Below are 17,538 nucleotides of genomic sequence, written 5' to 3'. Positions count from 1 at the left end.
TTAGGTGAATAGATCACTCCAAATTGTCTGAAGGTATGTGCGAACGTGTGTGTTTGTTTGTCTTTTGTGTTGCCCGGCAATGAGCTGGCGTCTCATCTGGGGTGTACCCCACCTTTCGCCTGTAGCAAGCTGGGATAGACTCCGGGTACACCTGTAGCACTTCTAGGTGGATAAAGCGTCTGTAGACGAGGCGATTGCAGACGTCTTGTCTGCAAGAAAATCCATGGACTAATGCATAGGACATCAGCATCATTGTTCTTTCAGTTTCTCTCTCTCTCTCTCTCTCTCTCTCTCTCTCACACACACACACCTGGGTGGTCACTTTAACATGCAAAGCTTGTTGAGGCTCTCATGAACTCACAGGCTCCTGCACGCTGCAGCCGACTCCGCTACACCTGGGTGACCAGTCTGAGCTGGACTGTACAATATAGAGACGCATACGGGGACTTATTGTAGTGTTAATGCCAATGCAACGCAATAACAACGTGTGATCCCAGATTCCTCAGTCGAAACGTGTCTGGAAACGCCATCCTAACGAGACATCTGGATGCGAATCTTACAAAAAGAATATATATAAAAAAATGAATCCATAAAATCATAATAACAATGTACAATGATGAGGTGCTGCGCACTGAATCATCAGCCTAGTAACTATTGTTTTATTTTGCTCCTTTTGGAGGGCAGACAGCAGCTTGGCTGTTTCTCAAAGAGGGCTGAAAGCTACCGACAGAGTTAATCATCTTAATGCTCGATGGTGGCCCACAGAATGGCTGCTGAGCACAGGAAGGTGTCCTCTCTAATTCAACTACTGAACCCACAGGGGCCCAAATCAGCTGAAATCCTTCTTGTGGTGTAATTATGGTATTCTCTAGTTCCAGTAAAGTAGGTACTCAAGTACTTTGGGAGATCATTACAAACAATCTTGTAAAATAGACACATTTTAATTTGCGAAACATCGAGCCAGTCATCCAAGACTGATAAAATGAGCTGCGAGAACGCTTCCGTTACAGAGGTAATGTTGTTCAACCGGACGGACTCATTTGCATCTACTAACCTTGAATAAGAGTGAACTAAAACGTCAAGTTTATCTTTGTAAGACGTAAATGATGCAGAATCATCTCTATGTAGAGATATTATCAGGCAGATTTTGTATCAATCTATACTGTACTTTGGGCTTGTCCCGTGAGAGGTTGCCACAGCAAATCACCCTGTCCTTTGCATCGTCCTCCCCAACACCAGCCACTCATGTCCTCCCTCACTACATCCATGTATCTTCTCCTGGGTCAACCTCTAGCCCTGGCAGTTCCATCCTCAGCATCCTTCTACCGATATAGTCCCTGTCTCGAAGTCTGGTCTCTCTGACCTTGTCTTCAAAACGTCTAACCTTCACTGTCCCTATTACTGTCTCATTTCCAACCTGGTCACTCCCAAGGAGAACCTCAGCACCTTCATCTTCTCCACATCTAGCTCCACCTCCTTTCTTTTCCTCAGAGCCACTGGCATCATAGCTGGCCTCACCAGATTCTCTATCAATAATATACAATTACAATCCAATGGTCCTATAACATTTGACCGTGGGATCCCACATTTCAGTTGAGATAGCTTCTTCAGTCACCATTTCCATCATGCCTCCCTGATATTAGCTTTATAAAGTGGGCAAGAAAATGAATGAGTATATTCTGCAGATTAGTAAACCAGAAGCACGATAAATAATTGCAGCCTTCCTTTAATCTTGCCAACCAAGGTCTGACAGCTTTAATGCGCTTGCTGCCTGCACAGTTTCCCTTCAAAGTGTCAGAACAATTTTCTAAGTTACAAGAGTGTTATATTATATATTTTACTCTGCTAAAGATAAACAAAATGAAGAAAAAGAAAAAAATCAGTAGCAACAAGAATGATGAAACTAAATGAAAGACCTCAACAGCTTTAGAGCCAAGAGAGAAACTGTTCCTGTCTAGAAACAGGAACAGACTTGGTTTTCACAACTGCTCTTCATCTCTTCTTACTCATGTCTATGTCGTGCACTCATCGCGCACACTTGAAGCAGTCACGTGTTGGGGTTGGGTTTCAGGCATTTTTATTCTGAAGGAAAACACCTTGAAAAGCTTTTTTGCTGTCATGTTTAATCTTCGGTTTTCATCATGTTACACTCAGAAGAATGGAGTGCCAATTAATAATTGAAGGCCATTCACGTTTATAAAAAATAGAAGGCGGCCGTGCGACATTTTAAATGGATATCCAGCCAAGTTTCCACTGCCAGTTGGCAGTAACAGTAATATGTTAAACAAAAATGTTAGACATGTTAAACAAATCCGTTTTTTTCTTGAGAAACAAAACACGATGTTATTTACTCGGATTTACTTGCTTTCTACTCTCGGACAACAGAATTGCCTTATTATTATTTTTTTCTTCCATTTTATTCATGAGGCTGTTTATCTCAGGGAAAGGTAGCTGTGCAGCTTGGTCTTATTCAGCAACAGCTTGTGTCACCGTGACACTCTCTGACACCTGGAAGCCGCCCAGTGAACTCACATCAAGCAAGCCTCGACGGAGAAGCTGGAATACTGGGCACGCAGTCGCACATTTCTGTACTCACACTTTGCTGGTAAGCCATAGCCACAGGTGGTCTTGGCCTCGCCAGTCAGGCATCCATGGAGGGAAGCACACTCCTTTACAAGCAACGGGCCTGCAGCACGGTGGACCGCTCCGTCCACTGAAGAGAAGAGGAAAGACGATTCAAACTTGGCCTACGTGCGTTACTTTACTACAATATGACAACTTATACTGAGTCCAAATGTTGTGAATTTCAGCAGACATAATCACAAACGCCAAAGCATAGCACTACAAGGACCTGGATGATATAATTAATTAAATTCATCATCTCGAGCAGGCCTCTTTTTTTCTAACCCCAAATGCTGCTTTCATTTGTTAAATGACCAACACAGCAGCCTCGTTACGTCAGTGTGCTTAATGGATTTTAGGGCCACTGCTTTAGTTAATGACTTGCTTTAATGTCTTATTAAGGAATCAGCTGGCTTTGACTATTTGGTCAATTAGTTGCTGAGGCCAGTGTTGTATTGTATTGTATGTAGCGTGAGAAGGCCCTGAGGCAAACTATTGGAACTGTCTTACAGAGCCAGCACTCGGGACGCTCTGGATTGTCATGTACAACAATATCTTCCAGTTCCTCTCAATTATCGACAACGTGAAAGTCACTGTAGACGATCTGACCGCATCGCTGTTGAAATCACACGACAGCCCATGCATATGCTGTAGCTCGGTGTGGTGACCCACGGCACCTATCGCAGTTTGACTGCATAGGAACAAGCTGTTAATCAAACCGAGCCGCTCCAAGCGGGGGGCCGGCTGTTATCTGAACGTCACCCTTTAAGCCAACGCATCGCATGCGGCGCTGAACTGTAGTGAGCCATGTCACGCTGCGTCATCCTGAACTGGGCCGCACTGTGAGCTAAACACAAGCGCAAGGCTGTGAAAGGTGAGCTCTGACATGCCGGTTAGCTCTTCAGGGCACAAATAAAGCTCTCTCTGTGTGTGTGTGTGTGTGTGTGTCACCTCAAGGACTCTTCACACACGCAGTGCACAAATTAACTTTGCAAAAGACTCGGAAAAAGAGCGTAAGCGTGATAAGCCAGAGAGATTGGAAGGGAAAGGGGGGAGGGTGGGAGAGGAATAAGGGAGAAAGGGGGAGAGCTGTTGATGTAAAAACGGTCGAGAAGGAGATAAGGAAAGGGAAATTCAACCCAAAATACGAACCAACAGAATTTTATCTAATTTCTTGTCTCATGTGTGACGTGAGATTGACTGTGTGTGCGTCTGTGCATGTGTGTGTGTGTGTGTGTGTGTGTATAATGAGGAGGAGGTCATCTTCACATTTACTCTTTGTTTTTATAGAAACATGTTTTTTGAACTGACAGCTCTGCTTATTTCAGCAAATACTCTGCTGTACTATCATGTGTGGTTGCAGTTACAGACGCACAATGAAGCTTGCACACACACACACACACACACACACACACACACGCATGTGCACATTATTCATCAACAACTTGTTTTTGCTCCAATTTTGCATGAGTTCATGAGACAGCAAGGAGAGGCGGGACGCAGTTGTCCGGGGTTTGGATGGTTACACGTGACCCGAGGCCGGATGGCTCTGCTGCCAAATACTTGGAAATGTTGCTGAAGATGGTTTATGGTAGAGAAATAAACATTCAGCCCATGGAAACCAGCTCTGGTGCACCGTGCAATTTACAACATCTGTGCCATAACGACGAATGATAAAATTTAGATTGTCCTTTCATTGTGACCATCCTAATGCGCACCTGCGCAACAATGATGTTGTTCCATCAGCGTCTTGATGTGCTACATCTGCCTGGTCTGGATGGATTAGCAAATGCTCACAAACAAATTTGTAACGGAAATCTGAAGGGAATAAGACTTTTGTATGCAAAGTCTTACATTCTTTGCTTAAAGTTATTTTCTAAAAATGGCAGTGCTGCATTCAGTCAAGGACAGGCAACTTGTCTTGAAGAAGGTAAATTTAGATTTCACGACATTAGTCAAACAGACGTCTAAACCACGGAACCATAAAATCTAAAAACCTGATTAATGTGTTGTTGGTACAGCTTGATGCTTCCCTCCTTTGGTAATTAGGTTTGTCTCTCTCTTAATGGGAATAGATATCTGAAATAAACCTTATCCTTATAGCAGACACAAGTTTGTAATACTCACAAAATGTTATCCTCAGTTTTACTACCAATGCAAGGAGCTTCAATTCGTGCTCGAGCTTCTACTACAAAATCACCCGGCTGCTTTCCTCAGTGTGTGTGCTGCTTTATAGTACTACCACACTCTCTGTCAACTGAAAGTGCATTTCAGTTATTATAGGGTGTTCCATTAATGTTCTTTGTCGGGGGGGGTCTCGGATATAATTTGAGATATGACAGCGTTCTCCTTCATGTTGTTTAAAAGCTCAAGTGATGACCAACTTATAAATGCAACTGACTCTTTTACCTGCAAATGACATTATTTTAAATTTAAACTCCAGCATGAACCCTTTCAGGTGAATTGCATTTTATGCACTTTAGAGAGGAGTGGAGATGACAAAGAGCCCCCCCCCCCCCCCCCCCCCACACTCCACATCCACACACCCATTCATTTCCTCCATGCTCTCAAACTCTATAAAGCTGTCTCTCTAACTACATCCACTGAAGGCTTTCTTTTACATCATGGTACCTTCTGACTCAGTGGGAGCCGGTGTAATAGCCCAGCATGAGCGCCGCATGCTGCTAAGCAGCTTTAGACACTGTCCTGTCACTTCAGTGCAGTCAGAAAAATGAAGGGGAATTCACAAGCTGAGGAAGTGCAAAATAAAGAAGCAAAGCTCCACCTGCGGCACTTCGTCAGTGGAGGCACAGTACAGTTGAATTCATTAAGGACGGCCTGTGAATGGGAGAAGCTGTAATAGCTGCAACTTTTACAGTAAATGATTACTACAGCTCAAAGGGCAAAGTTAGTTAAGCGGCTGCTCAGATTAGTGGGTTCACGGATTTAAATCATTAGACTGAAACAAAGCAGCTCTTATGGATCAACTCCAGCAGGAATGTCAGACGAGGTTTTGCTTTATGCTGCTAACTGCTAACTATTTTACAGTTCATTTGGGAGAACGGTCATTAAGATGCACATGTCACGAATGCTGGCTGTGTGCACTCCTGAATTAAAGTTTGCTTGTTTCATCCACCCATAACGTTCTCCCGACATGTGCAGTTGGATGATTAATGACAATTTTTTTAAAGATCATTTTCCTTTTACTGACAGCTCTTACTTTTTTGCAATTTGCTCGTTGAACTGGCTGCATATTGCTTTAAATTGTTTTTAAAAAAAAGCAAAGAGAACGGTTATTTATGGAGGAGGCAGTGTCGTGTGTTTCCCGCCATACATGGCAGATGAATTATTTTTGCTACAGGGAGGCCTATCATAAAAGCAATCAAAGTCTGTCTCTGCGTTTTCTTCTCCAGTGCTCTTCAAACATAAAAATATCCAACACTGATTGTGAAACATTCATGTAATGCATTCCTCATGAATTATAATGAGCTTTCCTCAGCCACTTTTCAAAAAGAAAATCCTGGCCCTTGTCCCGCCTATCGATGCTTCCTGCAACGTTTGGAATGACGTTTCCTAAAACTCTGAAGCGGCAGAGGCGACAAAATGTAAACGCCATATCGACTGCTCTGGTTGAGACCTGTTCGCTTTCATGCCTTCCATGCTGCCGCTTTTTAGCAATCATGATCAGGCGTTAGTTGGACAAGAGGCACATGCCTGAACATGATGCGATATGTTTTTAATAACGCACTGGGGAAATGAAATGAACTCGTGTGAGCGTGATTGTGTTCATGACAGGTTCTAAATGTGTTTTAACTTTAACTAATTTGAAGTCATCTTTGATTGACCTTCCTCTTCTGTGAGCTGGGCTGCTCGCTGCTACGAGCAGCTACTTAAATGCCCTGCTTGTGGGTAGCACACGCAATTGTCAAAATGTCCCCGTTTTTGCTACTGCATCTCTTGTTCTCTGCTTCTACACAGAAACCTATTGAGTGTTGCTCCTTTCCTGTTCGCGCTGAGATGGAACAACAGTGATGCTCTATTACGGCTTTGTAATGCAGAGCAGCGAGCTGCCATCTCCAACAGGCCGCATAAATGAGACGAGCATGTCAAAGTGCAGTCTAATTATTCCGCAGCTAAAATGGCTGTACGCTGTGTTGGAAATGAGTCATTGAGTGATTAAACACCCCAGTATGACAGACAGCATACAGCAGTAGCTCATTCTTATTTGGGAAATGTATGAAATATCCTCCTTTTGTGTGACACTTGCACTTCTCTGATGTGCTTGTGATTTGTCTTGTTAAATTGTTTAGTGTGCATGGTTCTTTTATCTGTGCCTTCACTGCAAATCAACATCCATTTGGATATAATAAAGTCTATAATCTATAAATAAAGCCTATAAAAAACTCACATTGACTCAGTATACTTTCAGTATTGATGCATCCCTCAGTTACACAGTGGAGACAAGGGAAGCCCCATCCAAATTAGCACCGACGCCGTGTCGAAAGATACTTGTTCATACTTCACTGACTCCCAACACATGCAAATAGAGTTCCTGGACAACTCAACAATCAGCCATTATTGGCAGTGACTAACGCTACCAACACACATCAACAGCTTATAATGAATTATTCATCAACATAATTTATATTACTAGAGACAAAAATCCGTTAGGAAGTAATTTCCATGTAAAAACAAAAAACAAAAAAACCCAGCATCAATCATTTAGTTTTCATTACAATAAGATATAACAGATCAAGAGACGGGACAAAGACATAAAGAAGCGGTGGAACAACTCATATATATATATATGAGAGAGAGAGAGAGAGAGAGAGAGAGAGACCGAGGAAGATGAGATGGGAATGAATGAGCAGCTATGAACAAAGAAATTGTTTTTGGATAGAGAGAGCAAGTGGATCTGTAGCTGAAAAGAAGGAGGGGAAGGTAAACAAAAGGGAAAATGAATATTAATCAGAGTACTGATTATAAAAAAGCAATGGATGAATGGAGGTGTGACAGAAATGTGTATTTTGGCTTCTTTATACCGTTCACCAGCCAGCTAAACAGGCAGGCAACCAGTCGAGGTATTATCCCCCCCCCCCCCTTCCACAGGCTCTGCATTGACTGAAGGAGGGATCCAGAGAGGAGGAGGAGGGAGACGTGATAATTGCTGAAATGCTTACCTGGCAAGGAGCCTGTGACCCCCACCAAGAAACAAAAAGTGGAATGCACACATACACACCTAAGTGCAATGTTACATGGCAGGGCACGCTGCCCCTCCTGTGAGCCTCCTCCACCTCCTGTTCCAAACACACGCATGCACACACACACAGGCAGGTAGGTTGACATTACAGGAAACCAATCCAGAGGTCTCTCCTGTGGAATACTAATATGGCTGCCCTTGCCAGCTGACCTCTCATAGGCCAAACAGGCTGTCTGTCAAACAAATGGGGCGGAACGCTGGCATATTGCTTCCCTACAATCCCTCAGCAGAGCCAGAAGACTCATTTACTTCAGTCAGCTTGTTGCCTAGGCAACATTTAGGATGGGTTTGTTGGTAGATGTATTCACACACACACACACTGCTTCCTGCACAGTTGTATGTGCCCTTGTGTACATGCAAGATGCAGCCCGTTACCTGGTAAATGCTACTGTGAACTTAGCATGGGCACAGCGGCTGCCAGTGAAACAGCGAACGTGGCCGAGACACTGGCAGCAGCTGTGAAGGACATACTAAGTGCTCTTTGCTGCTCATCTCATGTCGCCTCCCCAAAAGCAATCTTCTGCTCTCACCCTTTATTCACAATTCATGCTCTCTTGTTCACTTGTGCTGAAAGGCAAGCAGACCAGCCTGAATTTTCTCTTCATCCAGACAAGATGAAAGCAGAGAAGGGGTTGCAGACACACGGGGGGGGGGGGGGGGCAGAGGACTGTCAATACAGGGCATCTAAGCCCGTCCTCATGTCGGACGATTGATTAAAGATGTCAGGACGCTTCATTTCAGTGCGTGGTGCTTTGTAGCTCTGCAAGTGTGTGAGGAATTTATCTTTCAACATAAAAATGAAAAATGCAAGTGAATGAAATTTTAATTTCGATTGTGCGTGTGTGTGTTCTGCGCTCTGTCTCGAAACCGTTAAACCGATAACTGACAGGCATCGTCTTCATGGCTGTCTCACATCCTGTGAACTCTGTCCCCACAGACCCTGAGCAGACTCTCTGATAGCAGCTTCCTTCGTTTGTAACACTGCTTCTCTGTTTGATCAGTGAGATGTTATTGTTCATGTACAATACATCATAGCAGGTGAGGAGTTGCTGTGAGGATTACTTCAAATCTTTTTCATAAAATGCTGCATGTGTTATTTGCATTCAATTAAATCAAATTCTGCTCAAAGATATATTTATACTTTAACTACAGAACTACGACATGGACAGCAACCATTGTGATTGGTCTGCATTTGCTGCTTTTTTTTCTTCTTTTGAAAGAGATACTTGAAGAAGAAATGTTGCACCTTTTCTGCAACATATCTGGAAAAAGCCATCCACTGCAGAGTGGTGCGAGCTGCAATCGTGACTCTCTACTCTCTAATGAATGAATGAATAGAGACGCGGTGGCTCCAATTAGGTAACAGACACAAGGTGAAATAGGGGGGGGGGGTGGTATAATTACCACCATGCAGCCTGATTCTGTCTAATACTCCTGTCTATCCTTGTGCTGGTAGCTTCAGCAGATAAAATCCATCGTCGCTGGAGTCAGAATAAAAACTTTTACATTATGTATATGTTGAGAAAAATCATCTCTGCAAGAACGTCTCAGCCAGGGTGACATGGCATGATTATTCTGTTGACAAGCTGGAAACAAGGCAGCGGAACGCTCGCCATTCCACAAAACAACAAACCCAAATCAGGATTCACACGTCTGCACCCCAGAAATAGGTTCTGATCAGCCCCCACCAGGGCAACATCATCACAGAGGCCATTTACATAACTAAGAAGTAAGCACTCCTCTGAGACATGATAGCGTCTGACCCCACCCACATTAGTGCTGTGCTGCTGGGACGCCATCACAGGACTCGTGTGTGAGCAGAACGACCTCACAGTTCTAGGATGGCCAGTGATGAGCCCTGACCTTCAGGCCCCATTAAAAACCAATGGTGCTGGCTGAGTGAGTGAACGTGCAGCGTGAACATCCCTCCATTCACTCAGCAGCAAGTGGGGGCAGCTTTGACTGAGGACTGGGGGCTGCCGCCTTGCAGAATGACATCTGGAGGATGCGCCGGAGCACGAGGAGGAGGAGGAGGAGTGCAGCTGTAATTAATGCCGATGGAGGACACACTGACGGCTGATTGTGCTCCAGTTGCATCACTTGAGAAATTCGTGGTGCTTTCATTTCATGCGTGTTTGTTTTGTTATTGATTAAATTATAATAATCATTAAAAGTTCATATAAAACTAGCACGGAGCTATTGGTTTGATGTGACACAAACTCACAAGCTGATTTTCAAATAAAAACAGTGGTGAGTTTTTGATTCCTCTAGTGTGTGTGTGTGTGTGTGTGTTGACACATAAATGAAGGTTTGCTCTCGTACTCTGTGAGTGACTGCAGCCGCATTAAACAGAGGTGAATGCTTTCTGTCTGAGCGTGTTGGTGAGGCACAGCCCGAGCGCCGCACTCCTCCAGGCTCAATGTGCACAGGTGGAACTGAGTGACATTTAACCACACAAGCCTCGGGACCGAGGAGAAGTGCTGTGAAGACCTTCTCTTTCCTCGTCTCTGATGAAAAGCGCGACTCACTTGAGATGAATGAATGCTTGGCGACTCAAAGCGTTGTGTGTTTTTGTTGAATGGCGGTGTATAATGTTAATATTTGGGGAAAAAGGAATCGGCTCTTGTATCGTTTGAACCTTCATCGCTGTTTTCTTTCTCGTCTTCTCGGTCTTTCTAGTCCCTCTCGTCTTTGTTCCACTCTTCCTCTATCCTCTCTAATTAACACCCTTCTGCAGGCTCTTCCTACTCGAGCAAACTCCCCAAGGACAGAGCTTGAAAAAGAGATGGCGAGAAGGAAATATAATAAGAGAGTGATGAAGGGAATAAACGTAATGGAGAAGCTGGTATAGTGTGACAGACAGAGGAACAGTCAAAGAGGGCGATTGTTGTGCAGTCTTCTCCAACCAATGCAGATCGAATTAAACGATAAACACATTCTGGGATTGAACTGGACTATCGTAATCTTTATTATTATGTCACAGCAATGATTTGTTTCTTTAACGTAAATGCAATTGAATACAGTACAAAGACAAGATTCTCAATGTCAAACTGATACATTCTAGTAATTTTAAAAAATATATTTTCAATGGATTTGTAACAAGTTTCATAAAGTGGGTGTAGTTGTATTATTTGCCATTATGTTTTACGAAATGTGTGTGAGTTTGTTTGTTATTTACTCAGTTTGAGAAGAGGAGCAGATAATTGTTGATGTTCTCAAACAGGAATTGCATTTCCTCGGTCCTCAGTTGCTCAATAGACCAAGGTCACTGTTTTAATATCTGCTGTTTCATAATGTCCCACACACATTGAATGGGGGACAAGTCTGGACTGCAGGCTGCCCAGTGTAATACCGCAAATCGTGTACTCTGAAGTCACACCGTTGAGAGGTGCAGGAAACGGCTTGCCATTGTCATCTCCGAAATAACAAGATGATCTGGATGGAATACAAACCTGCACACACCTTTCAGCATTAATGGTGCCTTCACAGATGTTACCCATGTCGTGTTTCCACTATGTGCAACGGTTCAGCTTGATTTGACTTTTTTTTTTTAAGTAAAGTAAAAAAAAAGAAAAATGTAACAGGGTTTTTAAAAAGAACGACTGCTCACCTTCTGACATGTACAGTACATTCACACCTATCCAAAAACCAGCTGTCTCTGTCGAGCCATCAGGGGCTTGATGACATGTGTGTGTGTGTGTGTGTGTGTGTGAGTGTGTATGTGAGTGTGTGTGTGAGTGTGTGTGTGTGTGTGTGTGTGTGTGTGTGCACGCTAAGGAGTCGGTGCTTCAGGCAAACAAATGAACTTTTGAAGGAGGGAAGAGATGCTGCTTTGAACTGACTCACAAACAGATGCATAAGAACACACAAGCATACAGGTGTGTCACTAGATGTGTCACCATGGAGACTGGAAAGGAAAACTACACGCACGCCCACACACACATTCAAAGGTTGAAAGTGGCAGTCGGTCTGCGAGGCAAAAGCTATTTGCCCAAAGCAAGAAAACTAAAACAACCACAGGCAAACACAGCACAGAAATTTGCAAAGATGTACAAGTACACAAAATAAACACACACACAGTGCAGGCGGAAACATGTGTGTTTACATATGTCAGTGAATGTTCCTCGATTACAATGTTGAGGGAGCAAAAGTTCACATTACACACAGGCAGCAAAGCACTGAACAAACAAAACATTGAAAAATGGGTGCACAACACCAAACACCTATAAATGATGAACGATCAACTTTGTCACACCCGCTAGCAGAAATAAAAAAAAAACCGCAAAGGCAAAGCACAGTGCATGCAAAAGCATCGTGAGCACCTGTCACAACAAAGAGCTGCCCACAACAGCAACAAACACCAAAGAAAATAAAGACCTACAACGCACAAACACGCTTCTGATAGCACACGGAACTACATCCTTTGATTAAAAGAAGATGTTATATTGTTTGGTGTCCAGAAAGATCCATTTGCACTACAAAGCTGTGTTACTAATCAACAAGTAGCTTGACAAACAAACAGAGACACACAAATAGATCAGACAGATTGTGACTTACCTCCACCTCCACCCAGCAGAGTCTTATTGGCTAAAAGAAAGAGGAAAAATTATTAAACCACGCCTAAAAAAAGCATCTCGGCAAGAGTTAAATTCAGCAATGAATGGAAAAGGAAATCTGAACAGTAGTTTAGTTTTTTCTGGCAGCAGCAAATCAGGTGCTCAATAATCAAAATTTTAAAGAAAAGAAAAGAAAAGAAGCATGGTCAAATCTGCCTTCTAGCGATAGTCAATTCTAAACCACTCTCTGCCTGGATAACAAAGGGAAAGTGGCGTGAATGAAATAACAAGAACCTCTTTTTCTAGGAAGGGAAGTTGAAAATGAAAGCTGGAAGCCACGCTGAGCAGCGTCTCAAATCCTCGCTTGAACCAACCTCCACATATGTTTAAAGAATGACACTCCTGGCAGGGACAAAGCCGTGACTGCTTCTGACATATGTGATATGAAAGTGTTTTCTCACCTGCTTCCAGAAATATCCAACATGACCACCAACACAAAAATACTTTTTGGCAAGCTGCGATCATGTTGGAAATATCTGTCGCCCACATACTCGTTCTGCGAGTTACGTCCAAACACACGGTGGGGTTCTTATTTTAGTTCCTCTTTGCCAGTGGGCATTCAGATAGCATATCAGGCAGGTTGATTTAGGGAGGGAAACACTGAAACTCTATCCCACAGCTTTTCATCTCAGGAATCCCCTTCTCTTCAACAAGGTAACCTTCCATCACGGCCTCATCAAAAGGTAAATCCCACAGCTTTAGGCTTTAATGCACTAAATTCTGCAATTCAAGCACTCTCTAGCATCAAATCAATACGTCCTCTCCCTAATTTGAAAGTGTGCATCTCAATATGATGGGAATTTAATGTTATAAAAACAGTGATTTTCCATCTTGTATATTCAGGATAAATAAATAAAGTATATCTATCTATCTATCATTTAAGTAGCAGCAGGGAGTAGTCAGTCAGCCAACTCGGGTTAGTTATAAATAAATCATTCATTTACTTTACGAAGTCTAGACTCCAGACTTGTTTCACTATCAACGATTAAACTGCAGCAGCAAAATATGAATTGATTAAACACTGGACCTAATCTGGCTCTCGCTGCTACGCAAGAACGTAATATTCCCCCAGATGCCAAATCCCACTTGAGCCCCTGGTACTGAGAAGCTTTCCGATTTCATAGTTTTGATTTTGTAATTTGAGCTACAGTGTTAAAACTTCAGACTTCACGTAGAGGATAACGAGTTACACTAGTGTTAGAGAGCTGTGGCATAACTACAAAAGGATATAGGGCACAATATTAAACATAACTTTTATTTCTTATGGGAAGAAATGTAGGTCTAAATGTAATATTTATTTATTTATCACTGCTAAGATGGAGAAATGTCCTTAATTTAAAGTTAGCCATAATAATGAAGGTCAAGCTGTCTCTAGATTCTTACTGGAGGGTGCTTGGCTCTACTTTAAGCTTAACACGAGGCATCCAACGGGCATCTAAAGCAAGGCCAGTCGGCCCAAAAAGCCTGGCAGGAGTAGATTCTTCTGTAATCACGCTCCGTTGTAGCTGCTGGACATCTCAGTGAGAGGACACGTAAGGACATAGGTGGGCGGCTATGAACACTGCGTAATGAGTTCATAATAATTAATGGTTGGGTGCACAAGAAAATCAAGAAGCAGGGATCCTGATCATTTTCATTTCTCAAATTTTACTTTTCCTGATACCAATACAGAATCCTCTATTTTCACTCCCATTTTACATGAACCTTGCTTTCTTTATTCTTCAGATTATAAAATCATCGACTGTTTCATGTAAGGAGCAGTCGATCGATGATAAATGAGCTTCTGAGCCCTGTGCAGACAAAGGCATCAAAGCAGCCAAAACACATGTGTGTGCACAATTATGCAGATGTGGACACTTACACGCAGACATGCTCACACTCACACACGTGGCGGCACACAAGAGAGCATGTGATCGCTAAGATGTGCACGGATATACTCCATACTTGCCAAATGACACACATGGAAGTGTAAATGGAGTTTGGGTAACCATGGCAACGACAAAAAGCCCAAAGGTTTGTTACTGAAACCTCGTTAATTAGAGAGGAGAGAGACAGACAGTGAGGATGGGATCAGGGTGATAACTTACACAACTATATACAGAGAGAGGGCGACGGAGAGGAGGGTGGGTAAGATGATGGGGGAAGAAGAAGCGTGAGGTGTCAGAGGAATGAAGAGATGGCACTGGGAGGGAGACAGAGAGAGAGATAGGGAGGGGTGACAACGCTTGAGTGAGAGAGACAGACACAAAGTGAAAGAGAGTTGAGGGTGGAGAAGTGAGGCGCAGGACTAAATTTGCTGGAGACCAAAAAAGCAACAAGGTGGAGTGTACGCTTCTTTTTTCTTGGAAGGTAAGTCAAATCGCATTGGGGGGGGGGGAAGAAAGAAGGATGGAGGGATGGATGGACTGATGCATGAGTAAAGGAACGGAGTTCAATGCTAAAAAGCCGGACAGACGAGGGGAAAAGGGAGGAAGAGGCTGAGTGTGACATTAAAGCAAGGATAAAAGAGTTTACAGACGTTTCTTTTTTTTACACATTTACAGGTGGTTAAAAGTCATGAGAGCTAAACAGCAAATAAGCACTTTAACGCATCGTTGTGGGGGGGGGGGGAATTATGTTCCAGTAAAGGTCAGGCACAGTAATGATGATGATAAAAAGATTAGAATCTCCTTTTGCATGAAGCTCTGTGATAAGCCTGCTCCCGTTTGTCGTCCTCCAGCCTATTTTCCTCTCGCTGCTCTGTGCACCCCCCCTCCCCCCCCCCCTTATTCCCCAGGCCCCAGAACAACCTGTTTGTGTATTCCTCCCTCTCCACAGCCCTTCCCACCCCGTCTCTCTGCACACCATCCATCCTAACCACCATTATGCCCTTTTTTTGGGTTCATTTAATTTCTAGACATTTAGTTGCTTCACATGACAATGCCGATCAATTTGCTGGAGTCCTTTTGGAAAAAAGGGAGAAAGCTACTGAAAAGGCAGACCCCCAATGGGAGCACGGTTCTACAGCTGCATTAGAGACTAAATGAGATTATATTACCGCGTAATTGAGCCTTAAAATGACACATGTTTGTGTTCAATGACAAACAATCCAATTCACCGTATTTCTGAAGCATTTAAGAACATTAAGCATTAACTTCTGGCTGTTCCACCCACAGAGATCAATGTAGAGGTTTCTTATTCCTGAAAGGCTAAAAGATGAGGATATTCTGGATTTTTAAGATCCGTGTTTTATTGCTTTTCTTTGGCGCCAAATGTAGCTGGAAAATCTCACAGCTTTCAAGCTTCCTGCAGTCCCACTTTAATAAAATAGACCCAAGGTTGCGGCTTTGACGTACTGAGAGCACACAGTGCACAAATAGAAGTTGTTTCCTCACAACGACGCAAACATCTCACTGTGTTCAGTTTCAGCAACGATGCTGATAAACTGACAAAATAAGACTTTGAGGAGTGATTAGCCCAACGTTGCTAATTTGCAGCGTTGACCATGATTTCTTCCATGGCACACACCCCAGCCCAAAACCCAGTTATAAGATAATCCGTCAATTTCGTCATGAACCCACGCAATGATCATGAAGCAGGAAACAACTCTGCCGCCCCTCCAGATCCACTCCGAAAAGGAAAGGAAATGGGTTATTTTTTTTGGGGGGGGGGGGGGTACATTCCCTTCCACTAGTTTTCCTCAAAATCCATCAGGGAGTTCATCCATTATGATGGAAATGGTGAAAAAAACAACACATAATTCTGGAGGAAGTGAAAAAAGTGCTTTCTCAGAATGAAACCTTCAGAGGTTGGTCAAATGACAGAGAAGATGTTAAGAGATATTGAACTGGGTCTAGGCACAAATTAAGGATTTTTTTTTCGACATTCTTTAACATTTCATCAAGTCCCATTTGGGTGGACGGCTCAACCATCTTTCATGGAAGAATTCATCACATTTTGGGATGGATCCTCTATTAAGGGAGTGATTTTCATTGGCCATTACAAGCATTTTTCTTTTTTAAATTACGTATATGATACATGACAGACTGTCATGAAACTCGATGGACGAATGGAGCATGTGCCCCCCCCAAAAAAATCCTAAATTCTGAACCGTGTTGGCAAAGATTTGAGTGTTGCACACATCTTACTGGAATTTGGATGAGGCCTTAATTTAACCAAAAGGGACTGCCGGGCCTTTGACTTGGGAATATGCTCTATTAAGTTCCCTTCCAGTTCAAGTAAATATTTAATTAGAGATTTGGCCTTTTCATACATAATGAATAACTTTAGCTCCTAAGAGATGCTTTAGTTTTACTCAAGTTGGATTTAAACGTAAATTGCATATCATTGCACTTGAGAATTTTAAATTGCTTCATCTTTGTGTTGGGATTATCTCTTCACAACTGAATACATTTTTCTGAACTCTGCAGACGACAATATGTGGCGGAGACCATTTGCTGGCCTTCTGTGTTCTGACTAGTTTGTGGCTGAGGGTTGAACAAACACATGATGTGGCTGGACAAATGGAAAACACCCACAGTATTTGACTTACAAACTTGGAACAATGAGGACTGCGGTTGGATTGTTCAAAAGAGAAACAGATATCAAGTACAGGATATTTAATGTTTTACAAACAGTCTGATCAGGATTGTAACATAGTCATCGTATCAAATCAGTATTTGATCATCCCAAGCATTTAGCCGTTGTTTCTAACTCATGCTCATCATTACGCTTCAATCAGGCCAAACCAGGCATTGCAGCAATTAACATAACATTGTGCAGCACTGTGCATGGGTCTAAAAGTCCAACTGCTCTAAATTATATCAATGTAGGCAGCAATGCATTATCAGACAGGGTGCTGCACCAAAAAAAGGGGAAAAGGATGCAGCAGGTTCTGAACAAGAGCAGCTCATCAAGTAATGAACTGAACATAGAATCTGTTGTGAGTGTACCTCTTTGCTCACGCAGGAGGAAGGATGGAAATCTGCGTGATTCCATACACGTTCCTGCTGTTTTAATTTCCTCCCCGTAGAGAGAGAGTTTCTTTTTGGCAGGAGAACT

The 17,538-nt window shown here is 42.9% G+C and overlaps 1 protein-coding gene across 1 annotated transcript in view; it reads right to left on the bottom strand.

Annotated features, from left to right (window-relative positions):
- Positions 1–13,164, bottom strand: part of macrod1 (mono-ADP ribosylhydrolase 1) — a 32,926-nt gene extending 19,762 nt beyond the window's left edge. Inside the window, exons 1-3 of the mRNA XM_068740689.1 lie at positions 13,116–13,164; positions 12,440–12,469; positions 2,597–2,713 (exon numbers count right to left, since the gene is read on the bottom strand). Of these exons, the coding sequence (XP_068596790.1) occupies positions 2,597–2,713; positions 12,440–12,469; positions 13,116–13,164 (196 nt within the window). The remainder of the gene's footprint in view (positions 1–2,596; positions 2,714–12,439; positions 12,470–13,115) is intronic.
- Positions 13,165–17,538: the final 4,374 nt, after the last annotated feature.

Source organism: Brachionichthys hirsutus, chromosome 6 (genome assembly GCF_040956055.1).
Source record: "Brachionichthys hirsutus isolate HB-005 chromosome 6, CSIRO-AGI_Bhir_v1, whole genome shotgun sequence".
NCBI lineage: Eukaryota > Metazoa > Chordata > Actinopteri > Lophiiformes > Brachionichthyidae > Brachionichthys > Brachionichthys hirsutus.
Note: the sequence above shows the minus strand (reverse complement) of the source record. Positions and strands in the feature narration are given on the sequence as shown.